Source organism: Ornithorhynchus anatinus, chromosome 4 (assembly GCF_004115215.2).
Source record: "Ornithorhynchus anatinus isolate Pmale09 chromosome 4, mOrnAna1.pri.v4, whole genome shotgun sequence".
NCBI lineage: Eukaryota > Metazoa > Chordata > Mammalia > Monotremata > Ornithorhynchidae > Ornithorhynchus > Ornithorhynchus anatinus.
Genome location: NC_041731.1, coordinates 103,336,875 through 103,361,358, shown reverse-complemented (window position 1 = coordinate 103,361,358; position 24,484 = coordinate 103,336,875). Strand labels below are relative to the sequence as shown.

The window sequence follows — 24,484 nt, the reverse complement described above, 5'->3', positions numbered from 1 at the left end:
CTGTGTGCAGAGCCCTGCATCAACTGCTTGTCTTGTCTTATGCTGTCGAGTCGTCCCCGACCCATAGCGACTCCATGGACACATCTCTCCCAGAATGCCCCACCTCCATCTGCAATCATTTTGGTAGTGGATCCATAGAATTTTCTTGGTAAAAATCCAGAAGTGGTTTGCCATCGCCTCCTTCCACGCAGTCAACTTGAGCCTCTGCCCTCAACTCGCTCCCATGCCACTGCTGCCCGGCAGTATTATATAACGTAGTCGATAGACATGTTCCCTTCCCTCATCGAGCTAAAACCTTGACCGCCAAGTATTTGTGAACACACACGCTCTTCGTTGTAGATCCCTATGCCCAGTGAATTTATTCATTGTTCTGGTCACACAAATTCCAAATTAACCCCAATTCTCCAAAAGTCTACTGTGCTTAACCAGATATGTTGCCATGTACTTGCTCTGTGACTTTGGGCAAGCCATTTAACCTCTCTGTGCCTCAGTTCCCCCATCTGCAAAATGGGATTCAATACCTGTTCTCCCTCCTGCTTAGAATGGGAGCACCATTTGGGACCTGATTATCTTGCATCTACTCCAGTGCTTAGTACAATGCTTGGCATACAATAAGCACATAACACATATCATTATTATTATTAGGTTACTGTAACAGTAGTGCTATTTTAACATTTTTACCACCTCTACTGACAATGTCTGAACTGATTACCATCAAGACTGGAATTTTTACTGAGCCCTTCAATCCACTGGAAATTGAGAGACATCAGAAACAGTGTGTCCTAATGGAAAGAGCACGGGCCTGAGATTGAAAGGACCTGGGTTCTAATCCCAGCTCTGCCACTTGGCTGCTGGGTGACTTTGGCAAGTCACTTCACTTTTCTGGGCTTCAGTTACCTCATCTGTAAAATGGAGAGTAAGACTGTAAGCACTATGTGAGACAGGTTACCGTGTCCAACCTAATTATCCTCTATCTTCCCCAGTGATTAGTACAGTGCCTGGCACAAAGTAAACACTTAACATATAGTGTTAAAAATACACACAAAAAAATCATCTCTGACAAAGTATTTCTCCAGAGAAGGAGCAATTTAAAGTTCTGATCAGTGGAAGTCAGAGGCCCCGGGTCTAAGACGGTTCCATCACCAAATTATACATTCAGTACTAGGGCCCCATAAATCTTCATTTTAACCAGGTTATTTGCCCCAATTTTATTACAAAGCCAAATAGTCTGGCCTGAGGAAAATAAAAAGTTACCTTAAAATGATACCAATTAGTCTCATTACTACAGGTGAATAAGAAATGAGAAAAAAATTCTATTATTAATATTCTTGAGTTTACATGGAGGAGTTTTTTGTGATTTTGTAAACCATGAGCAAGAAAGCTTATGATAATAATAATAATAATAGTAATAAGAATAACAGAAGTAGCGTGGCTTAGTGGAAAGATCACTGGCTTGGGAATCACAGGTCACGGGTTCTAATCCCAGCTCCTCCATTTGTCTGCTGTGTGACTTTGGGCAAATCACTTTTCTCCTCTATAAAACAGGAATTAAGACTGTGAGCCCCACATGGGACAAGCTGATTACCTTGTATCTACCCCAGTGCTTAAAACGGTACTTGACACATAGTAAGCACTTAACAAATACCATTATTATTATTATTTATCATTTAAGGCATTTATTATGTATCAAGTACTGTCACAAGCACTGGGGTAAGTACAGTAAGTACTGAGACGCAGCGTGGCTCAGTGGAAAAGAGCCTGGGCTTCGGAGTCAGAGGTCATGAGTTCGACTCCCGGCTCTGCCACTTGTCAGCTGTGTGACTGTGGGTAAGTGACTTCACTTCTCTGTGCCTCAGTTACCTCATCTGTAAAATGGGGATTAACTGTGAGCCTCACGTGGGACAACCTGATCACCCTGTATCTACCCCAGTGCTTAGAACAGTGCTCTGCACATAGTAAGCGCTTAAAAAATACCAACATTATTATTATTACAAAGTAATCAGGTCAGAATTAGTCCCTGTCCCAAATGGGGCTGCCAGTCTAAGTAAGAGGGAGAATAGGTATTGAATCCTCATTTTGCAGATGAGATATCTGAGACCCAGAGAAATTAGGTGACTTACCCAAGGTCATGCAACAGACAAGTAGTGGAATTAGGACCCGGGTCCTCCAACTCCCAGGCCAATCCACTTTCCACTACAAGCAGCGTGGCTCAGTGGAAAGAGCACGGGCTTTGGAGTCAGAGGTCATGGGTTCAAATCCCAGCTCGGCCACTTGTCAGCTGTGTGACTTTGGGCAAGTCACTTAACTTCTCGGTGCCTCAGTCACCTCATCTGTAAAATGGGGATTAAGACTGTGAGCCCCACGTGGGACAACCTGATTCCCCCGTGTCTACGCCAGCGCTTAGAGCAGTGCTCAGCACATAGTAAGCGCTTAACAAATACCAACATTATTATTATGGGCCAATCTGTTTAATGTACATGACATACACGCTCTTTTTAACTGACTGTACACTTCCCACCTGGATTATATGAATTCAAAAAAGAAAGCTACCTGAGGTTAAAAATGTCAGGATGTGAAGACATGAATAGATAATAGTAATAATAATATTTATAATGCTCCTACTGTGTGCAGCACACTGTATTAAGTCCTGGGGATACTCTGAGGGTAAATGTTTTCACCTGAAAGCTTGGTCAAAATTAGGGTCAGAGCATGGGGTCACTTTAAAAAAAAAATTAAACTGCATTTACTCAGATAAGGATGGTTTCCTAAGACCTGGAAAGCCTAGACTTTTCTGGAAAGTCTAGACTTTGAGAATAGACCATCACTGGCAGACCTTTCTTCCAAACCCAAGAGGTGGAGGAGAGGTAAGAGTCAGTTTATAGGTGGTGAGAGATATAATATGGAAGGAAAAGAATGCTAGCTATGCAGGCTTCGGAGTTGATTAATAATCTCAAAGGAAAGCATTATCAATTGGGATAGTAGTCTATGGACAATAGAATACCAATGCCCAATTAAGCACTGGAAAATCAGCATTATAAAAACAACTTGAAGCATAACTTGAAGCAGTTTCATAACCCCAAATTATTAGGGCCCAACAATCAAAGTTGAGATGACTTAATTTGACACACACAGACACACACAGAAAAACCGTATGCTGCATACATCATCGCTAAAATCTGCCCTTTCCTCTCCATCCAAACTGCTACTAAGCTGATCCTAGCACTTATCCTAACCGCCTTGATTACTGCAACAGCCTCTTTGCTGACCTCCCTGTCTCCTGTCTCTCCCCACTCCAGTTCATACTTCACTCTGCTGCCCACATGATTTTTCTCACTCCTCAGGAACCTCGAATAGTTGCTCATCCACCTATGCATCAAACAGAAACTCCTTACCATCGGCATTAAAGCACTCAATCAGCTCGTCCCCTCCTCCCTGACCTCACTAATCTCCTACTACAGCCCAACATGCACACTTCACTCCTCTAGCTCCAAATGGATTCACTGTGACCCGATCTCATCTATCTCGTCACTGATCCCTTTCCCAAGTCCTCCCTTTGGCCTCTGCCTCCATCTATGTCAGACCACCCTTCACCTACCTTTAAAGCATTATTAAAGTCCCATCTTCTCCAAACCTTCTCAGATTATGCCCTCTTTCTGCCTCCCCCACCAGCTCCCTTTCCTTCTGCACTGTCTATGCACTTGGGTCGGTCTGTGCCCTTTAGGTGCTTGGCATTCTCTCCACCCTCGGCCCACAGCATTTATATATGTATCTATAAATTATTTCTTCATATTAATGTCTGTCTCCACCCTAGACTTTAATCTCGTCGTGGGCAGGGATCATGTCTACCTACTCTGTTGTATTTTACTCATCCAAGCCCTTAGTACAGTGTTCTTCACACCATAGTGGATAGAGTATGGACCTGGGAGTCAGGTCATGGGTTCTAATCCCAGCTCCACCACTTATCTTCTGTGTGACCTTGGGCAAATCACTTCACTTCTCTGGATCTCAGTTAACTCTTCTGTAAAATGGAGTTTAAGACTGTGAGCCCCACATGCGACAGGGACTGTGTCCAACCCGATTTGCACGTATCCATCCCAGCTCCTAATACAGTGCCTGGCACATAGTAAGCACTTAACAAATACCATAATGATAATTAAGAATAATAATAAATACCATTGATTGACTGATGTGAGGCAGCCTAGAGATTATCACGTTTGAAAAGTGGTGGATAAATGTAAAATAAATGAAACCAAGTTTAACTCACAGTCAGGGTAAAATCATAACAGTCTGGTAGTTCATGGTGCCGTACTGTCTGCAGATTGATAGCCTTCAGTTTAAACTTAAGCTCAACAGTAAGTAGCCTGGAAAGCAATTAAAGTGGCTTTAGCTGGGTAGTCACTGTCACCGCACTGATATACCATACATGGTCTCTCTTACCTGTGAAAATCCAGAGTTAAATTGAATTTATTTCCATCCTGTGTCCAATTACTGAGTGGTTGCATTGGTTCCACATAGAAACAGTCTAACACGAAAAGACCAATCATATCATGATTGCAGATCCACACAAAAGTCATGCACTAATTCAAAAAGACATTTAAATAATGAACTCACAATCTGAAGAGATAATAGAATACTTTGCCTAAAAAGGCTATCCATGAAAAAAGTCAACTGTTACCAGTGCACATTTAAAAATGTTTACAACCTCACTGTGGGCAGGGATTGCCACTCTTTTTTGTTGTACTGTACTTTCCCAAGTGCTTTTTTACGAGATGTTCTTCCCCTTGACGCTGTTTATTGCCATTGTTCTTGTCTGTCCGTCTCCCCCGATTAGACTGTAAGCCCGTCAAACGGCAGGGACCGTCTCTATCTGTTGCCGACTTGTTCATCCCAAGCGCTTAGTACAGTGCTCTGCACATAGTAAGCGCTCAATAAATACTATTGAATGAATGAATACAGTGCTCTGCACACAGTAAGCACTTAATAAATATGACTCAATGAATAAGAGACAGGAAGAGAGGGACATAGGAAGAGGGGACACAGAGAGAGAGAGAGAAAGAGACACACAGAGACAGACATGCACAGAGACAGATACGCACAGAAGCAGAGAGAGAGAAACACAGTCTGGTAGTTGTACATTTAAGAATGTTTTGCTATTGTCTAGAGGCTTATTTCAAGGTCAAAAAGAAATAAAAACAATCAGTAGTTTACTAATCATACTAAGCAAAACTAAGACTCTAGAAAAAGTATGCAGATAAGAGGAAACTTCTAAATCAGTTTTAATAATAATAGTTATGGTATTTGTTAAGCGCTTACTATGTGCTGAGCACTGTTCTAAGCGCTGGGGTAGAAACAGGGGAATCAGGTTGTCCCACGTGAGGCTCACAGCTAATCCCCATTTTACAGATGAGGGAACTGAGGCACAGAGTAGTTAAGTGACTTGCCCAAAGTCACACAGTTAGGTGGTGGAGCCGGGAATAGAACCCATGACCTCTGACTCCTAAACCCGTGCTCTTTCCACTGAGCCACGCTGCTTCTCTTCTGTTCTGTTTATCCTTGTTTAGACCCAGGATGGTACATTTCCAGAGTTTGGGGTGCTCTAAATGTGTGTCAGATACCAAGGTAGAAAAGGCTTATTTTATGAAGGAACAGCACCGGTTTCAATTTCTGGGTCGATATCAAAGGTATCATTGCCAGGCCAGATGCTCCCACGCCTGTAGAAGTGCTGACAGATTGCCATGATGGATTCTTTGGCTCCCTTCTTCTCGTAGGCATGATTCCCCACTGACATGCTGTGCAATCGCAGGAACTTCAACCCAAAAGAAAAAAGGGGAGGAGGCCGTGAAACTAGGGAAATTCTGACACGAAAGAGGATAACACCCCACCCTCCTTTCCTCACCCTCCCCGACTAACTCCCCGACTAACTCTGCACAGGGTAAGTGATCAATAAATACCACTGATGATTGAATTGGACTGGATTTTTCCCCACTGGTTCAGATAAAAACATCAAGACTTTTTACAGAACATGTCCCATATGTACTTATTCATTCTCCATGGTCTGCTTTACTCCATCCATTTCTATACTACTGGTAAAATAAAGACTTGTTGAGAAGGACATTAATATAATTAAATGATGTATAGATACGCATGCAAGTGCTGTGGGGCTGAGAGTGGGGAAAATACCAAATATCCAAATGGCACAGGTCCCAGGGCATAGATGATACAGAACCTTCAGGTCTTCTTTTCCCTAGATCTTGCATGCAATAAGTGGCCAATAAATATCATGGATTAATTGATTGATTACAGACTTTGGATTGCTTTTGAGGCACTTGGAGATCCTCTGATCAAAGGCACAGTAGAATGTCAAATACTCTTCTCAGTACTTCAACACCTCCCTCTAGCTAAGTCAGTAGGTAGCCCTAATCGACCAGTAGCCAAGGTAGCCCATGGGGTCTTGCAGAGCATTTGTTGGTTTAAACAAACCCTCTCAGCACCATATCAAACCAGCTTTGGCCCAACTGTGGCTTTACAGATAAAGAATATACTTACCTGGCCAGGTAGAGATGACAAGCATGGCTATATTTGGCCAAATCACCACCATCGAAGGTATTTATTGAGTGCTTACTGTGTGCAGATCACTGTACTAAGCACTTGAGAGAGTACAATGCAACAGAATTTGGTAGATATGTTCCCCGTCTACAGTGAGCTGGCAATCTACAGGATCAGTTAACTTGCATATTTAATAAGACCTACAGAATTTCAGAGGAGTCATGAATACTTTGCTATGCCATTAGATACCGCTAGCTCAGCAGTGTTTATAGTACTACTATTTCTGGATCATTTTTCCTGATGGCAGGCCTTGGATATATCTGAGATATTCTCATTTCATCCTATAGCACAAAGATGCTTTATAAGGCTTGGTTCCATGCTAAAGAATCTACAGAGACATAGAAGCTGTATGCTCCTTAAAGCTAAGATAACAAGTCTTTTGGGTGGTTGATTGTGGGCCTGATAAATTAAGCACTTTGGCTTTGATCATTTATTGAGCACTAATTGTGTGCAGCGGGCATTGTATTAAATGCTTGGGAGAGTACAATAGAGATAGTAAAGATGATCCCTGCCCTGGAGGATCTTATAATCTAGTAGAAGAGAGGACAGCAAAAGAAATAGAAAGGCCTCCTCCTTCAGAGCCAACAGATTGCCAATTTCCCTACCTTCAAATCCCCACTGAAATCTTATCTGCTCCAGGAAGCCTTCCCTGACTAACCTTTCATCTCCCCACCTCATTCTCCCTCCCTTCTCTGTCACCTATGAGAAGCAGCATGTTGCAGTGGCAAGAACGCAGGCCTGGGAGTGACAAGGTCATGGGTTCTAATCCCCACTCTGCCACTTGTCTGTTGTGTGATCTTGGGCAAATCATTTCACTTCTTTGGGCCTCAGTTACCTCATCTGTAAAATGGGGATTGAGACTGTGAGCCCCACACGGGGCAGACCGTGCCAACACAATTTGTTTGTATTCATCCCAGCGCTTAGTACAGTGTCTGGCACTTAGTAAGCACTTAACAAATACTACAAATACTACCTATGTATTAAGTCTGTACCCCCTAAGTACTTTGATACCCTACTACCATTCTACTTATGTTCTACTTACACTGTTGCTTTCTCCAGCTGGCAACGTATTTTAATATCTGGGGCCCGGGCAGGAGGTGATAAATATCAAGTATCTACCGGGTGCTTAGAACAGTGCTTGACACATAATAAGCACCTAACAAATACCACAATTATTATTAGAGGGAGTCAGAGGTAAAGAGGACTTAATTGGGGTTCATCTCTTGGAGGAGATGTGATTTTAGGTGGTGGTCTGTCATATATTTATTGCCATTGTTCCTGTCTGTCTCCCCCGATTAGACTGTAAGCCCATCAAAGGGCAGGGACTGTCTCTATCTGTTGCCGATTTGTACATTCCAAGCGCTTAGTACAGTGCTCTGCACATAGTAAGCACTCATTAAATACTATTGAATTAATGAATGAATATATGAGAGGGGAGGGAGTTCCAGGCCAGAAGGGAGGATGAAGGCAAGGGGTCAGAGGACAGATGTGCGTATAGGGTTCGGTGAGATTGAGGTGAGAATGAATAAATTGGTATTAGAGGAGTGAACTGTGTGGACTGGATTGTAGTAGGAAATCAGCGAGGTAAGTTAGGAAGGGGCAAGCTGACTGAGTGCTTTAAAGTCAACAGTAAGGAGCTTCTGTGGGATACAGAGGTGGATGGGCAACCTCTGGAGGTTTCTGAGGAGTAGGGAGATATGGGCTGAGCATTTTTTTTTTTTTACAAAAGTGATCCAGACAGGAGAGTGAAGTATGGACTGCAGTGGGGTAAGGCAGGAGGCATGGAAGTCAGCAGAGAGGCTGATGGGCAGGGATTGTTTCTATTTGGTGCTGAATTGTACTTTCCAAGCACTTAATTCATTCATTCAATATTCAATAGTATTTATTGAGCGCTTACTATGTGCAGAGCACTGTACTAAGCGCTTGGGATGAACAAGTCGGCAACAGATAGAGACAGTCCCTGCCGTTTGACGGGCTTACGGTCTAATCGGGGGAGACGGACAGACGAGAACAATGGCAATAAACAGCGTCAAGGGGAAGAACATCTCGTAAAAACAATGGCAACTAAATAGAATCGAGGCGATGTACAATTCATTAACAAAATAAATAGGGTAACGGAAATATATACAGTTGAGCGGACGGGTACAGTGCTGTGGGGATGGGAAGGGAGAGGTGGAGGAGCAGAGGGAAAAGGGGAAAATGAGGCTTTAGCTGCGGAGAGGTAAAGGGGGGATGGCAGAGGGAGTGGGGGGAAGAGGAGCTCAGTCTGGGAACGCCTCTTGGAGGAGGTGATTTTTAAGTAGGGTTTTGAAGAGGGAAAGAGAATCAGTTTGGCGGAGGTGAGGAGGGAGGGCGTTCCGGGACCGCGGGAGGACGTGACCCGGGGGTCGACGGCGGGATAGGCGAGACCGAGGGACGGTGAGGAGGTGGGCGGCGGAGGAGCGGAGCGTGCGGGGTGGGCGGTAGAAAGAGAGAAGGGAGGAGAGGTAGGAAGGGGCAAGGTGACGGAGAGCCTCGAAGCCTAGAGTGAGGAGTTTTTGTTTGGAGCGGAGGTCGATAGGCAACCACTGGAGGTGTTTAAGAAGGGGAGTGACATGCCCAGATCGTTTCTGCAGGAAGATGAGCCGGGCAGCGGAGTGAAGAATAGACCGGAGCGGGGCGAGAGAGGAGGAAGGGAGGTCAGAGAGAAGGCTGACACAGTAGTCTAGCCGGGATATAACGAGAGCCCGTAATAGTAAGGTAGCCGTTTGGGTGGAGAGGAAAGGGCGGATCTTGGCGATATCGTAGAGGTGAAACCGGCAGGTCTCGGTAACGGATAGGATATGTGGGGTGAACGAGAGGGACGAGTCAAGGATGACACCGAGATTGCGGGCCTGAGAGACGGGAAGGATGGTCGTGCCATCCACGGTGATAGAGAAGTCTGGGAGCAGACCGGGCTTGGGAGGGAAGATGAGGAGCTCAGTCTTGCTCATGTTGAGTTTTAGGTGGCGGGCCGACATCCAGGTGGAGACGTCCCGGAGGCAGGAGGAGATGCGAGCCTGAAGGGAGGGGGAGAGGACAGGGGCGGAGATGTAGATCTGCGTGTCATCTGCGTAGAGATGGTAGTCGAAGCCGTGAGAGTGGATGAGTTCACCGAGGGAGTGAGTGTAAATGGAGAACAGAAGAGGGCCAAGAACTGACCCTTGAGGAACTCCAACAGTTAAAGGATGGGAGGGGGAGGAGGCTCCAGCGAAGAAGACCGAGAATGATTGGCCAGAGAGGTAAGAGGAGAACCAGGAGAGGACAGAGTCCGTGAAGCCAAGGTGAGATAAGGTACGGAGGAGGAGGGGATGGTCGACAGCGTCAAAGGCAGCAGAGAGGTCAAGGAGGATCAGAATGGAGTAGGAGCCATCGGATTTGGCAAGAAGGAGGTCACGGGTGACCTTAGAGAGAGCAGTCTCGGTAGAGTGGAGGGGACGGAAGCCAGATTGGAGGGGGTCTAGGAGAGAATGGGAGTTAAGGAATTCTAGGCATCAATTGTAGACGACTCGTTCTGTGCTGTGCTGTGCACACAGTAAGTGCCCAATAAATACGATTGAATGAATGAATCAAGGTGGGATAGGATAAGTGCTTGGATTAACTTGGTAGCAGTTTGGATGGGGAGGAAATGGCAGATTTTAGCAATGTTTTGAAGGTTGAACTGACACGATTTGGTGACAGACTGAATGTGTGGGTTGAACGAGAGCGATGAGTTGAGGATAACGCCAAGGTCATGGGCTTGTGAGACAGGGAAAATAGTGGTGCTGTTTTACAGTTCCTCTTCTCCCTCCTACTTTAGACTGTGAGCCCCACGTGAGGCCCGATTTTCATTCAGTCATTCATTCGATCCTATTTATTGAGCACTTATGAGCCCCATGTGAGGCCCAATTTTCATTCAGTCATTCATTCGATCCTATTTATTGAGCACTTATGAGCCCCATGTGAGGCCTGATTTTCATTCATTCATTCATTCGATCCTATTTTTTGAGCACTTACCTTGTGCAGAGCTTGGTATTAAGTGCTTGGTAAAGTACAATACAATAAACAGTGACATTCCCTGCACACATGACCTTATAGTCTAGAAGGGGGCAAACAGACATCAATACAAATAAATAAAATTACAGATATGGACATAAGTGCTGTGGGGGTGGGGGGCAGATCAAAGGGAGAAAGTCATGGTGACATAGAAGGGAGTGGGAGATGAGGAAAAGTGGGACTTAGTCTGGGAAAGCCTCTTGGAGGACATGTGCCTTCAAAAAGGCTTTGAAGAGTGGGGAGATTAAATGTCTGGTGGATTTGAGGAGGGAGGGCATTCCAGGCCAGTGGTAGGATGTGGGCTAATGGTTGGCGATGAGATCGAGGCACCGTGAGAAGGTTAGCGCCAGAGGAGCGGAGCGTGCGAGCTGGGTTGCAGAAGGAAAAAAGCGAGGTGAGGTAGGAGGGGGCAAGGTGATGGACTGCTTTAAGCCAATGGTGAGGAATATTTGATATTGAGGAGGATGGGCAACTACTGGAGATTTTCTTGCATCTGCTCCAGAGCTTAGTAAAGTGCTTGTCATCCACTATGTACTTAACTACCACAATTAAGATGGGAAAGTCAGGGGGAGGACAGGCTTTGGGTATAAAGGTAAGGATTTCTGTTTTAGACATGTTTAGTTTGAGAGGTCAGCAGGAAATACAAGCAGTGATTTCCTGAATGCAGGAAGAAAGGTGAGACTGCAGAGAAGGAGAGAGGTCTACAGAGGTAGAAAGGGTAGTTGAAGCCATGGGAGTGATTTTTTCCAAAGAAATGGGTGTAGATGAAGAATAGAAGGGGACACAGAACTCAGCCTTGAGGAACTCTCTCAAGGGATGGCAGGTAGAGGAGGAACTCGTGAAAGAAACCGAAAATGAGCAGCTGGAGGGATGGGCAGAGAAGCAGGAGGGGACAGTGCCAGGTAAGCCAAGATTAGATATTGTTTCAAGGAGAACGGGGTGGTCCACCATATCAAAGAGGATTAGAATAGGATGTAGGCCACTGGGTTTGGCAAGAAGAAAGGTCAGTTTCCACAGAGTGAAGGCGGCAGAAGCCAGATTGGAGGGGATCCAAGAGAAGTAGAGGCAGCTGGTGTAATAATAATAATAATGTTGGTATTTGTTAAGCGCTTACTAAGTGCAGGGCACTGTTCTAGGCACTGGGGTAGATACAGGGTAATCGGGGTGTCCCACGTGAGGCTCACAGTTAATCCCCATTTTACAGATGAGGTAACTGAGGCACAGAGAAGTTAAGTGACTTGCCCAAAGTCACACTGCTGACAAGTGGCAGAGCCGGGATCGAACTCATGACCTCTGACTCCCAAGCCCGGGCTCTTTCCACTGAGCCACGCTGCTTCTCTAACATAACTCACTCAAAGAGTTTAGAGAGGAAACGTAGGAGGGAGATGGGGCAATAACTGGAGGGAGCTAGGGGATCAAGGGAGGTATTTTTTAGGACAGGGGAGACGTGAACATGTTAGAAAGTAGGGGGGAAGATGCCATTGGAAAGTAAACGGTTGAAGATGGCAGTCACAAAGGGACGAAGGTAGGGGGGCAACTGTTTTGATGAAGTACAAAGAAATAGGATCAAGGCACAGGGATGAAATAAGGGATGAAATACCTGTTTTCTTCTCCTCCCCTTCCCCCCACTTAAACTAGGAGCCCCATGCTTAACACAGAGTAATTATTACACTACCATATTGTTATATTATTATAATTCTTATTATATTGTTGCTATTCACAGATACCATGTAAACACATTGTCTATGCAATGTTCATTGGAATGATATTTAATGATAAAGTTGAAATGCTTCTTTTATACCAGCACCATCCATAAACTTGGACTACACTGTGACTGCAGTGGGACAATTAGTTGTTGAGGATTTTTTTCCAAGATAGGTTAGCAGAGTAAGAGGCGGTAGGGTTCTTCCACACACCACTGATTCACACATTTAAAAAAACCTGTGATATGAGTAAAGTTTCAAATCTATATTCCTTGAGGTAGTTTAAATCACAGCATTATTTCTGGCAATTTGATGAGGGTCCAAATTTGTAACAGTAGATTTGTTAAATTCAAGAGTCTCAAAGTTCATTTCTACAACATAAATCCTTTTATTATTTGTTAAATTTCCAAACAAAAACTTAGTCATAGCTGGAGTCATGGCTGTAACTTAATATTTAGTCCCTAACTCTGCTCTGCTAAACCCTATATTTAATCCCTTTAAGTCTTGAGCATTTCTTTCCTCTGAGACACAGGGTCTCAGATTCTAGCCATGGAAATACCAGTTTATTTCCATTCAAGAAACATAAAACCAAATACAACAGTTCTAGAGGGAGGGATTTCGAATGACACTTAAACCAATTGACTACACTGACCTAGTCCAAGGTGGTCAAACATTGGGTCTTTTGCCACATGCCGCTCTCCTCCAATGTCAGGCAGAAAAAAATAATGATTGTGGTATTTGTTAAGTGCTTACTATGTGCCAGGCACTTTACTAAGCGCAGAGGTAGATACAAGTTTATCAGTTTGGGCACAGTCCCGGTCGCAGATGGGGTTCCCAGCGCCAAACCCCATTTTACAGAAGAGGCAACTGAGGCCCAGAGAAGTGAAGTAATAATAATAATGATAATGGTATTTCTTAAGCATTTACTATGTGCCAAGCACTGTTCTAAGCACTGGGGGTGGATACAAGGTGATCAGGTTGTCCCATGTGGGGCTCACAGTCTTAATCCTCATTTTACAGATGAGGTAACTGAGGCACAGAGAAGTTAAGTGGCTTACCCAAAGTCACCCAGCAGACAAGTGGCGGAGCCACTTCCTCTGACTCCCAAGCCCCTGCTCTTGCCCCTAAGCCACGTTGCTTTTCATTGTGGTCAAGGGATGTGTGACTTTCCCAAGGTTTACACAGCAGATGAGTGGCAGAGACAAGATGAAAATCCGTGACCTTCTGACTCCCAGGCCTGTTCTCTACTATGCCATGCTGCTACTCACTGTGGGCAAGGGATGTGTACTCTCCCCAGGGCTTAGTACGGTGTTCAGCACAGGGTAAGCGCTCAATCAATGTGACTGGCTGACTGACCAGAATTTAGGGTTAGCTGTCGGTGACAGATTCTGTGGAGTGCTGCCGCTCTGGCGTTTTCGGTGGTGCCAATCACACGAGCCCAGGCTGGAAGGAGGCCGTGGCAGGGAGATCCCACACCTCCCCCACATCACCCCAGCTGCTTCTTGCTATTCTCCTCCCTCACTTTCCCACCCCTCAGAAGGCAGTGCTCTAGGGGAAGCAGCATGGCGTAGTGGATGGAGCACAGGCTTGGGAGTCAGAAGGTCACGGGTTCTAATCTCCGCTCCGCCACTTGTCCGCTGTGTGAGTTTGGACAAGTCACTTAACTTCTCGGTGCCTCAGTTACCTCATCTGTAAAATGGGGATGAAGACTGCGAGCCCCACATGGGACAACCTGATTCCCCTGTGTCTACCCCAGCGCTTAGAACAGTGCTCGGCACATAGTCAGCGCTTAACAAATACCAACATTATTCTCTGGGCCTCAGTTTCCTGGGGAGTGAGCCCCATGTGGAACAGGGACTGTGTCCAACCCGATGTGCTTGTATCCATCCCAGTGCTTAGTACAGTGCTTGGCACACAGTGAGCGCTTAAATTCCAGAATTATTTTTAATAAAATTTAGCAGAAGGACCTGGGTTCTAATCCCTAGACTGTAAATTCGTTTTGGGCAGGGAATGTGTCTGTTTATTGTTATATTGTACTCTCCCAAGTGCTTAGTACAGTGCTCTGCACACAGTAATAGCACAGTAAATATGACTGAATGAATCCTAGCTCTGCCACTTTGCTGCTGCTGGGTGACCTTGGGCAAGTCACTTCACTTCTCTGGGCCTACGGTACCTCAGCTGTAAAACGGGGTTAAGACTGTGAGCCCCATGTGGGATGTGGACTGAGTCCAACATGACTAGTTTGTATCTACCACAGGGCTTAGAATGGTGCTTGGCACATAGTAAGCATCTAACAAATACCATTAAATAAAAAACATGTGCCCCACCCTCCTTCCCCCGGCCCAGGAACTCCTGCTGGACAATAGCATTCCCTCCTCCTCAGGAACACCTGCACACCATCCCAATCAGAAGAAATTTTTCAATCCGCACGGCTGTCGGCCACATCGTGTCTTTGGTTCACCGCTATTTAACTCACGAAGCTTCACCACCCTGTCAATCAATCAGTAACATTTATTGAGGGCTTAATGAGCACTGTACTGAGCGCTTGGGTGAGTTACAGAGTTGGTAGACACATTCCCTGCCCGCAAGGAGCTTACAGGCTAGAGGAGACAGACATGAATATAAATAAGTTGCAGATATGTGCCTAAGTGCTGTATAACAGGGACTAGATCCCTGGTCTAGCCCCTCTATAAAGAAAGTTCTACACTCACCTGGTGGATTGCAAAGAAGATCTGGTCATATACATCTGTTTGTGTGTAGACTGCATAGGTGTCATCCATGCCATCTGTAAAGCCTTTCAAGAAGAGGTGTTTAAATGCTATAGTGTTCTCCTCCTTGAAAGCAACCACCATCTGGTTACTTAGCCCAAAAAAGACCAACTGAAAGACATGAGAAAGAAAAGAGGAAAGAAAGGAACACGAGTCATTTTGCTATGATTCTTTTTTTTAGCAGAAATTAACATCCCCGGAAGAGAATCCACTTGAAGGAAGGTAGTTCCTACCAAAAAGGCTAATCGGTGGGCTAGTGTTTCTTTCCGTGATCAACTTTCGAAACCGAGACGTGTCAGGAAATCCCTGAGGTGGACTAAGAGTTTTGTCACCCTAACAAACCTAGTCACTTAACAACCCCACTGGACATGGCCGTATCTCGGAATCCAATGCGTCCCAGGCCAAATGGTGGCCTGGACGGAGGGGAGGGCAACTAGGGACAGTGTCCTGGATGTCACCTGTGAAGCAGGTGAGCTGGGTTGGATGGCCTTATCAAAAGCCTTCCCTGACTAAGCCCTTCTCTCCTTTTCTCCCACTCCCTTCTGCTCCACTCTTGCTCCTTCATTCATCCTCCCTCCTGTCCCCACAGCACATATGTACATATCTGTAATTTATTTATCAATTGATTTATTTATATACATATATAGATGTCTGTCTCCCCCTCTAGACCGTGAGCTAGCTGTGGGCAGGAATGTGTCTGTTGTTATATCGTACTCTCCCAAGTGCTTAGTACAATGTTTTGCATACAGTAAGCGCTCAATAAATATAATTGGATGAAAGAATGCATGAATGAACTGAGCCCCCATTTCCTCTTCTCCCACACCTTTGTGTGTCACCCTTGCACTTTGATTTGCACCCTCTTTTCACCCCACAACTCAGCCCTACACCTCTTACGTACGTATCTGTAATTTCTTTGAATTAATATCTGTCTCCCCCTCTAGACTGTAAACTCATTGTGGGAGGGAGCATATCTACCGACTCTGTTGTGCTATACTCTCCCAGGCACTTAGTACAGTGCTCTGCACATAGTAAGCACTCGGGAAATATAATTGATTGATGGAAGGACAGGAACTAGACCGTGGCCGGTACAATCAATCAATAATATTTAATCAATTGATAATATTTATTGAGCATTTACTATGTGTAGCGCACTGTACTAAGCACTTGGGAGAGTACAATGAAACAGAATTAATAATAATAATTGTGGTACTCGTTAAGTGCTTACTCTGTGCCAGGCACTTTACTAAGAGCTCGTGTGGATCCGAGCAAATCGGGTTGGACGGAGTCCCGGTCCCATGCTGGGCTCGCAGTCTCAATCCCCATTTTACAGATGAGGCAACTGAGGCCCAAAGAAGTGATGTGAATTGCCCAAGGTCACACAGCAGACAAGTGGCAAAACCAGGATTTAGAATCCTTGATGTTCTGACTCCCAGGCCCGTGCTCTAGCTACTGCGTCACGCGGTTTCTCAGATAGCACACATTCCCTGCCTAGAACAAGCTTACAGTCTAGAGGGGGAGACAGGCATTAATAAAAATAAGTAATTTATAAGGTAGAATTTAAAGATAAGTACATAAGTGCTGTGGAACTGGGGGTGGAGCAAATATCAAATGTCCAAAGGTCACAGGAACAAGTGCACAGATGATGCAGCGTGACTTAGTGGAAAGAGCCCGAGCTTGAGCGACAGAGGACCTGGGTTCTAATCCCGGCTCCGCCACTTGTCTGCTGTGCGACCCTGGGCAAGCCGCTTCATTTCTCTGGGCCTCAGTGACCTCATCTGGAAAGTGGGATTAAGACTGTGAGCCCCACGTGGGACAACATGATTACCTTGTATCTACCCCAGTGCTTAGAACAGTGCATGGCACACAGCAAGCGCCTAACAAATACCATAATAATAATAATAATGACGTGGAAGAGAGAGTGAGCCGGGGAAACGATAATAGCTGGAAAGGGAAAAGAGACGGGGCAGTGGGAGGGTCAACAGGTCTGAACCTCCAGTGGTTGCCCATCCACCTCAGCAACAAATAGGAACTCCTCAACATTGGCTTCAAAAGCACTCAATCAGCTTGCCCCTTCCTACCTCACCTCACTATTCATGGTGGACTGGCTAGATCAAGGGTCTGGGAGTCAGAAGGTCATGGATTCTTCACCCAGCTCCACACTTGTCCGCTGTGTGACCGTCGGCAAGTCACTCAACTTCTCTGGGCTTCAGTTACCTCATCTATAAAATGGGGGGTGGGACAGGGACTGTGTTCAGCTCGATTTGCTTATATTCACCTCAGTGATTAGTACAGTGCCTGGCACATAGTAAGCGCTTAACAAATACCATCAGTATCAATATAATATTAATATATACTCTCCTATTATAACTCAGCCTGCACACTTTAAAGCTAACCTTTTCACTGTACCTCCATCTCGTCTATCTTGCTGCCAAGCTCTCACCAATGTCCTGCCTTTGGCCTGGAACGTCCTCCCTCTTCATATCCGAGAGACAATGACTCTCCCTGCCTTCAAAGCCTTATTGAAGGCCCATCTCCTCCAAGAGGCCTTCCCTGACTAAGCCCTCCTTGCCTCTTCTCCCACTCTCTTCTCCATCACCCTGACTTGCTCCCTTTATTCATCGCTACCCCCGCAACTCCCCAGCACCTATGTACATATCCGTAATTTATTTATTTATATTAATATCTGTCTCCCCTTTTAAACTGTAAGCTCACTGTGGGCAGGGAATGCGCCTGTTTATTGTTATATGGTACTCTCCCAAGTGCTTAGTGTTCTGCACACAGTCAAGCGGTCAGTAAACACGACCGACTGACCGATCGAAACCGCCATTGGGTGGAAATGGTATCTTGTATTCCCAAGAGTGAAGGCTGGATTGAATTGAGCACTGGGTGGTTTTTTTCTTGTTTGTTTGGGGAGGTTTTGGTATTTGTTAAGAGCTTACTATGTGCCACGCACTATACTAAGCACTGGGATAGATACAAGCAAATCAAGTTGGACAGAGTCGATATCCCACACAGGGCTCACAGTCTTAATCCTTATTTTCCAGACAAGGTCACTGTGGTATAGAGAAGGGAAGTGACTGGCCCAAGATCGCACAGCAGACAAGTGTAGGAGCCAGGATTAGAACCCGGTTCCTTCTGACTCCCAGAACAGTGCTCTATCAACCAGACAACGCCGCTTCCACTAGAGAAGCAGCGTGGCTCAGTGAAAAGAGCACGGGCTTTGGAGTCAGAGGTCGAATTGAGTTCGAATCCCAGCTCTGCCACTTGTCAGCTGTGTGACTGTGGGCCAGTCACTTAACTTCTCTGTGCCTCAGTTACCTCATCTGTAAAATGGGGATTAAGACTGTGAGCCCCACGTGGGACATCCTGATTCCCCTGTGTCTACCCCAGCGTTTAGAACAGTGCTCGGCACATAGTAAGCGCTTAACAAATACCAACATTATTATTAGAGGTAAAAGAAATTGGAAGTGTATAAAACAAAGCATGTATCCCTTGTTTAATAATAGAGGAAAATGTCAGAGTAAGGACAAAATGACAGCACAGTGTTGACTGCAAACAGGTTCTCCTATATAATCTCCTCTCTCACTACAACCCACTTGCACTTATGCATACATCTATAATTTATTTATATTCATGTCTATCTCCCCCACTAGAAAGTAAGCTCATTATGGACAGGGAGAGTGTCCTCTATAGTGTTCTGTTGTACTTTCCCAAGCGATAAGTAGAGTGTGCTGCACACAATAAGTGCTCAGTAAATGCGACTCATGGATTGACTGAACCCAACTTGCCCACCTCGCCCCTCTAAAGCCAACCTATTCACTGTTCCTCAGTCTCCTCGCTGGCTCTGCCAACCTTTCGCTTACATCCTTTCTCCAGCCCAGGATTCCGGTCGACGTGGTCTTTAGAATCCTTCCCTCCTCATAATAAAAACACTTGTCAAATTAACATTTTGGACAAAGATTTTTCCACTAAAAAACCTCAGTGAATGATATGGGGAAAGTGAAATCCAAAAAACAAAGTCTATCTTGTCCAGCTTCTGAGCGAGTTGTTTAACCTTCATTACGTTTTCGTTTTTTAGGTGCAGCTGAAACTCTAGCTTTTTCGATCCCTGCCCTCTATTTAGAGAAGACAAGAGGGTAGTCGTGTAAAGAAAGCCTTACCTGGATTGTAACCATCGCTATTTTAAAAATCTGTATTCCAAGTTTCCACGGTTTTCGACCACGAGCTCCAAATTTTTCGCAAGGATTCATGAAAAAAAATTTGAGCTTTCTTTTCATCTGGTCTTCCAGGAGCAGCTCTTGAGATACTGAGATACGTCGTTTGTAGCTGTTGAATTTCTCATCTTCATGAGAGCTGCAACTAGTTACGACTACTTCAGGATTCTCCATTTCGGAAAAGAAAGTTTCCATTAAGCCTAGTGGGAAAGATAAAGAGTCTTCTCTATTTCTCTGCAAACTGTCGAAAACTTCGTTGTGGAAAGTCATTTCTTGAACCTTTTTTATGGTATTTGTTAAGTGCTAACTCTGTGCTAGACACGGTACTAAGCCCCGGGGCGGTATGAGATAATCACGTTGGACACAGTTCCTGTCCCACATAGGGCTCACAGTCTGAATCACCATTTTAGAGATGAAGTTACTGAGAGGGTTAAGAGACTTGTTCAAGGTCACACAGCAGACAATCGGTGGAACCAGGATTAGAACGCAGGTCTTTCTGGGTGTTTTGTTTTTTTTAAAAAAACACTCATTTAGTAAAGATTGCTACTTTGTAACAAAATTGAAAAAAAGGATATCCACTAATGTCACTACTAAACGACCTACTCTGGGCAAATGGGTTTTCACAGGATAAAAACTTAAAACTGTCAAATGCCAAGACTCACCCCTGCATCAGAATGACCTTTGGACTACAAGGAAATTATGAGCTATAATAAGTCAGAGTCCCTAGTGCAAAGAAGAGTCTGGCTAAAAGGTCAGGACCTCCAATTTCAAGTCCCAGTTCTCCCGGCATGGATCTGAGGACCGATAATTGTACGGCTTAGTTTCCTGCTACTAAAGTGGGAAGAGCGGATGAACCTAAGCATTTAAGCGCTTAGTACAGTGCTCTGCGCACAGTAAGTGCTCAAAAAATATGAATGAATGAACCTACCCTCGTAGACCGTGAGCCGACCAAGAGCTCGCTCTCACAACCTACAAAAGGCGAATCGGGCTCTTCCCATTTCACTGAGAGGAAACGGACATTTGCCAGACCTCAAATTCTCGCAGTATAAGGACTGTGTCTAAATTCCCATCTCTGTATCCTTCCCCAGGGTTTAGCACATTGCTCTGTGCACAATAAGCACTTACAATTACTACGACGACCTCACAAAAAGGGGAAAAATGACAAGCTTGTGTTTTAATGATCACACTCTCACTTTTAGAGTACTTTGCTTCCATGGCTCTATATTTTGCAGAGGAAAATATTGATTTTCATCTGAAAAAAACATCTACACAGTTTTTCCTGTATGTCTAGAATCAAGTGCTTAGTACAGTGCTCTGAACACAGTAAGCGCTCAATAAATACGATTATTCTTAATAGTAATAATAATAATATCAGCTCAGTTTTCTCATATTCAGTTTAGATCACACAAAATTCTTCCATTTGATCCTTCTCATAGCCCCTGGAGGGTCTTCAAAGAGGGAGAGGGACACAGAGAAAGAGAATGGAGGAAAGTTTACCACAAAGAAAGGTTGAATTAAGTCCTAAATTGAGGGATATTATTGCAATGCAAAAATAATCGCTAAAATAACATAACATTTCTAAATAAATAAGAAACCATATATGATTTCTGAGAACCGAAATGGATGGTCAAAATAAGAATCATTCTTAAGTAGCCGGTACGAACAAGTTTGAGCAGTTACAAGTACATCTTTTCCTACTCAGCTGACTTTGTGCTTTGTGCTTTCAGTTTTTTTTCATTCCTCTCTCCCCAAAGAGTCACATTAGTTTGGCATTTAGCAAAACAATATTTTCCCACTCCTAAACCGGTGATCCTAAAATTAAAATATCCATTCTACTTCTCCCTTAGATTGTGCATCCCGTGTTGGGCAGGGGGGATTGTGTCTGACCTCAAAACCTGGTATCTACCCCAGCATTTAGGACAAGGTTTGGCACACAACACTCAACAAATGCCACCCTTACTATGGACATCAGGCATGCGCTGAAATACTCCCTCAAATCCTGAGACGGGGAAGCTAGCATTCCTCTTCCCACCAAAAGGCAAGATACCCTAGATTTTACAAAAGCCTTCTCTTTTACAAAAGGCTACTTTGCAACACTCAGTTAAAAGCCTCAAAGTCCCGTAAAACCTAATTCCCATCCCCTTGTCTGCTGTGCGACCTTGGGCAAGTCACTTCACTTCTCTGGGCCTCAGTATCCTCGTCTGGAAAATGGGGAAGGAGACCGTGAGCGCTCCATCTAGGACAGGGGGCCGTGTCCGACCTGATGACCTTGTATCCACCCCAGAGCTTAGAATATTCATTCAATAGTATTTATTGAGCGCTTACTATGCGCAGAGCACGGTACTAAGCGCTTGGCATGTACAATTGCAGCATGGCTCAGTGGAAAGAGCCCGGCCTTGGGAGTCAGAGGTCATGGGTTCGAATCCCGGCTCAGCTGTGTGACTGTGACTTGCCAGTCACTTAACTTCTCCGTGCCTCAGTTCCCTCCTCTGTAAAATGGGGATTAAGACTGTGAGCCTCACGTGGGACAACCTGATTTCCCTGTATCTACCCCAGTGCTCAGAACAGTGCCCTGCACATAGTAAGCGCTTAACAAATACCAACATTATTATTATTACAATTGGGCAACAGATAGACACCATCCCCGCCCAATGACGGGCTCACAGTCTAAAGGGGGGAGACAGACAGCAAAGCAAAACAGAACAAAACAGAAACAAGACAACATCATCAAGATAAATAGAATCATGGAGATGTACACCTCATCAAGAAAATAAATAGGGTAATAAATAATATATACAAATGAGCACAGTGCTAAGGAGAGGGGAAGGGGGAAGAGCAGAGGGTGGGGGGGAGGGGGAGCAGAGGAAAAGGGGGACTCAGTCTGGGAAGGCTTCCTGGAGGAGGTGAGCTCCCAGTAGGAGAACAGTGCTTGGCACATAGTAAGGGCTTAGGAGATATGAGAATGATTCTTCTTCTAATTCTAAAAGAAAGGCCAACCCAAGGTTCCTGGATGCAGCCCATGAGAAGGGGTGATGCGGCTGGGCTGGCTGTGGCTCCCTTGGCCGCCCCTTCCCGAGCCGGTGAGGAGATCCCGGCGGGGTCCGGCTGCTGCCCAGCGGCAGGATGGCACCCGATCTTCCCCGGAGGCCGGGCAGAGCTGCTGGGCAGAGCTGCTGGGCAGAGAGACCGGGCAGAGCAGCTGGGCAGAGCAGCAGACACGGGACCCAGAGGGGCGGGCCCAGGGCGCCCGCCCGGCCGGCCGACCGACCGATCGCCTCCAGGGGGCGCCCGCCCGCCCGCCCGCACACCCACCAACTTGCCTCCAGGGGGCGCCCGCCCGCCCGCACACCCACCAACTTGCCTCCAGGGGGCGCCCGCCTGCCCGCACACCCACCGACCCGCCTCCAGGGGGCGCCCTACTGCCCGCCCGCCTGCCTGCCCCCTCATCCATTCACTAGTATTTATTGAGCGCTGACTATGTGCAGAGCGCTGGACTCAGTGCTTGGAATGGACCATCGGGCAACAGATAGAGACCATCTCTTTCATTCATTCATTCCATAGAATTTATTGAGCGCTGACTATGTGCAGAGCACTGGACTCAGCGGTTGGAATAGACAATTGGGCAACAGATAGAGACCATCTCTTTCATTCATTCATTCATTCATTCCATAGTATTTGTTGAGCGCTTACTATGGGCAGAGCACTGGACTAAGCGCTTGGAATGGACAATTGGGCAACAGATAAGAGACCATCTCTTTCATTCATTCATTCATTCATTCAATAGTATTTATTGAGCTCTGACTATGTGCAGAGCACTGGACTAAGCGCTTGGAATGGACAATTCGGCAACAGATAGAGACAGTCCCTGCCCATTGATGGACTCACAGTCTAATCGGGGAAGACAGACAAAAACAAGACAATATAGTCATGATAAATAGAATCAAGGGGATGGGCATCTCATGAACAAAATAAATAGGGGAATAAAAATCTGTACAAATGAGCACAGTGCTGAGGGGAGGGGAAGGGGGAGGGGGAGGAGAAGAGGGAAAGGGGGCAAAGGGGACCCACAGCCACCGGCCTGCTTCCAGGGGGTGCTTTACTGCCCACCCGCCTGCCCGCATATAGAAGCAGCGTGGCTCAGTGGAAAGAGGCCGGGTTTGGGAGTCAGAGGTCATGGATTCGAATCCCGCCTCTGCCACTTGTCAGTTGTGTGACTGTGGACAAGTCACTTCACTTCTCGGTGCCTCACTTACCTCCTCTGTCAAATGGGGATGAAGCTTGTGGGCCCCACCTGGGATAATCTGATCACCTTGTAACTCCCCCAGCAATTTGTTTTTGTTAATGAGGTGTGCATCGCCTTGATTCTATTTATCGTGATTATGTTGTCCTGCTTTTGTCCGTCCGTCTCCCCCGGTTAGACTGTGAGCCCGTCATTGGGCAGGGATTGTCTCTATCTGTTGCCGAATTGTACATTCCAAGCGCTTAGTCCAGTGCTCTGCACATAGTAAGCGCTCAATAAATACTATTAAATGAATGAATGAATGAACAGTGCTCAGCACATAGTAAGTGCTTAACAAATACCATTATTATTATTATTATTATTACCCACGCACCTGACTACTTGTTTTGTTTTGCTGTCAGTCTCCCCCCTTTAATAATAATAATAATAATAGTGGTATTTGTTAAGCGCTTACTATGTGCAGAGCACTATTCTAAGCACTTGAGGGGGGAGGAGATACAAGGTTTTCAGGTTGTCCCACGTGAGGCTCACAGTCTCAATCCCCATTTTACAGATGAGGTCACTGAGGCCCAGAGAAGTTAAGTGACTTGCCCAAACAGCTGACAAGCGGCAGAGACGGGATTAGAACCCATGACCTCTGACTTCCAAGCCCGGGCTCTTTCCAAGACTGTGAGCCCGGCATTGGGCAGGGATTGTCTCTATCTGTTGCCGAATTGTCCATTCCAAGCGCTTAGTACAGTGCTCGGCGCATAGTAAGCACTCAGTAAATAAAATGGAATGAATGAATAAATGAAAGAAGCTTTCGGGCTAGAGGGGAAGCCACAGAGAGGAGCGGGAGAGGCCAGAGAAGCCAGCCTGAGCCCGAGCCAAGCCCTGAGGACCCCCGAGGATAGATATGTC

At 45.6% G+C, this 24,484-nt stretch overlaps 1 protein-coding gene across 3 annotated transcripts in view; it reads right to left on the bottom strand.

Moving 5' to 3' along the window:
• The window catches only part of MCOLN3 (mucolipin TRP cation channel 3), a 37,866-nt gene extending 15,342 nt beyond the window's left edge, over window positions 1–22,524 (bottom strand). The window contains exons 1-6 of one of the 3 annotated variants that reach the window (XM_029063034.2): window positions 22,342–22,524; window positions 19,291–19,544; window positions 15,074–15,241; window positions 5,653–5,806; window positions 4,438–4,522; window positions 4,265–4,361 (exon numbers count right to left, since the gene is read on the bottom strand). In XM_029063034.2, coding sequence (XP_028918867.1) covers window positions 4,265–4,361; window positions 4,438–4,522; window positions 5,653–5,806; window positions 15,074–15,241; window positions 19,291–19,539 — 753 coding nt within the window. In that variant the 5' untranslated portion in view covers window positions 19,540–19,544; window positions 22,342–22,524. Of the gene's footprint in view, window positions 1–4,264; window positions 4,362–4,437; window positions 4,523–5,652; window positions 5,807–15,073; window positions 15,242–19,290; window positions 19,684–22,341 lie in introns of those variants that run through there. The other 2 variants (XM_029063032.2, XM_029063033.2) reach the window with 2 other exon arrangements.
• Window positions 22,525–24,484: the final 1,960 nt, after the last annotated feature.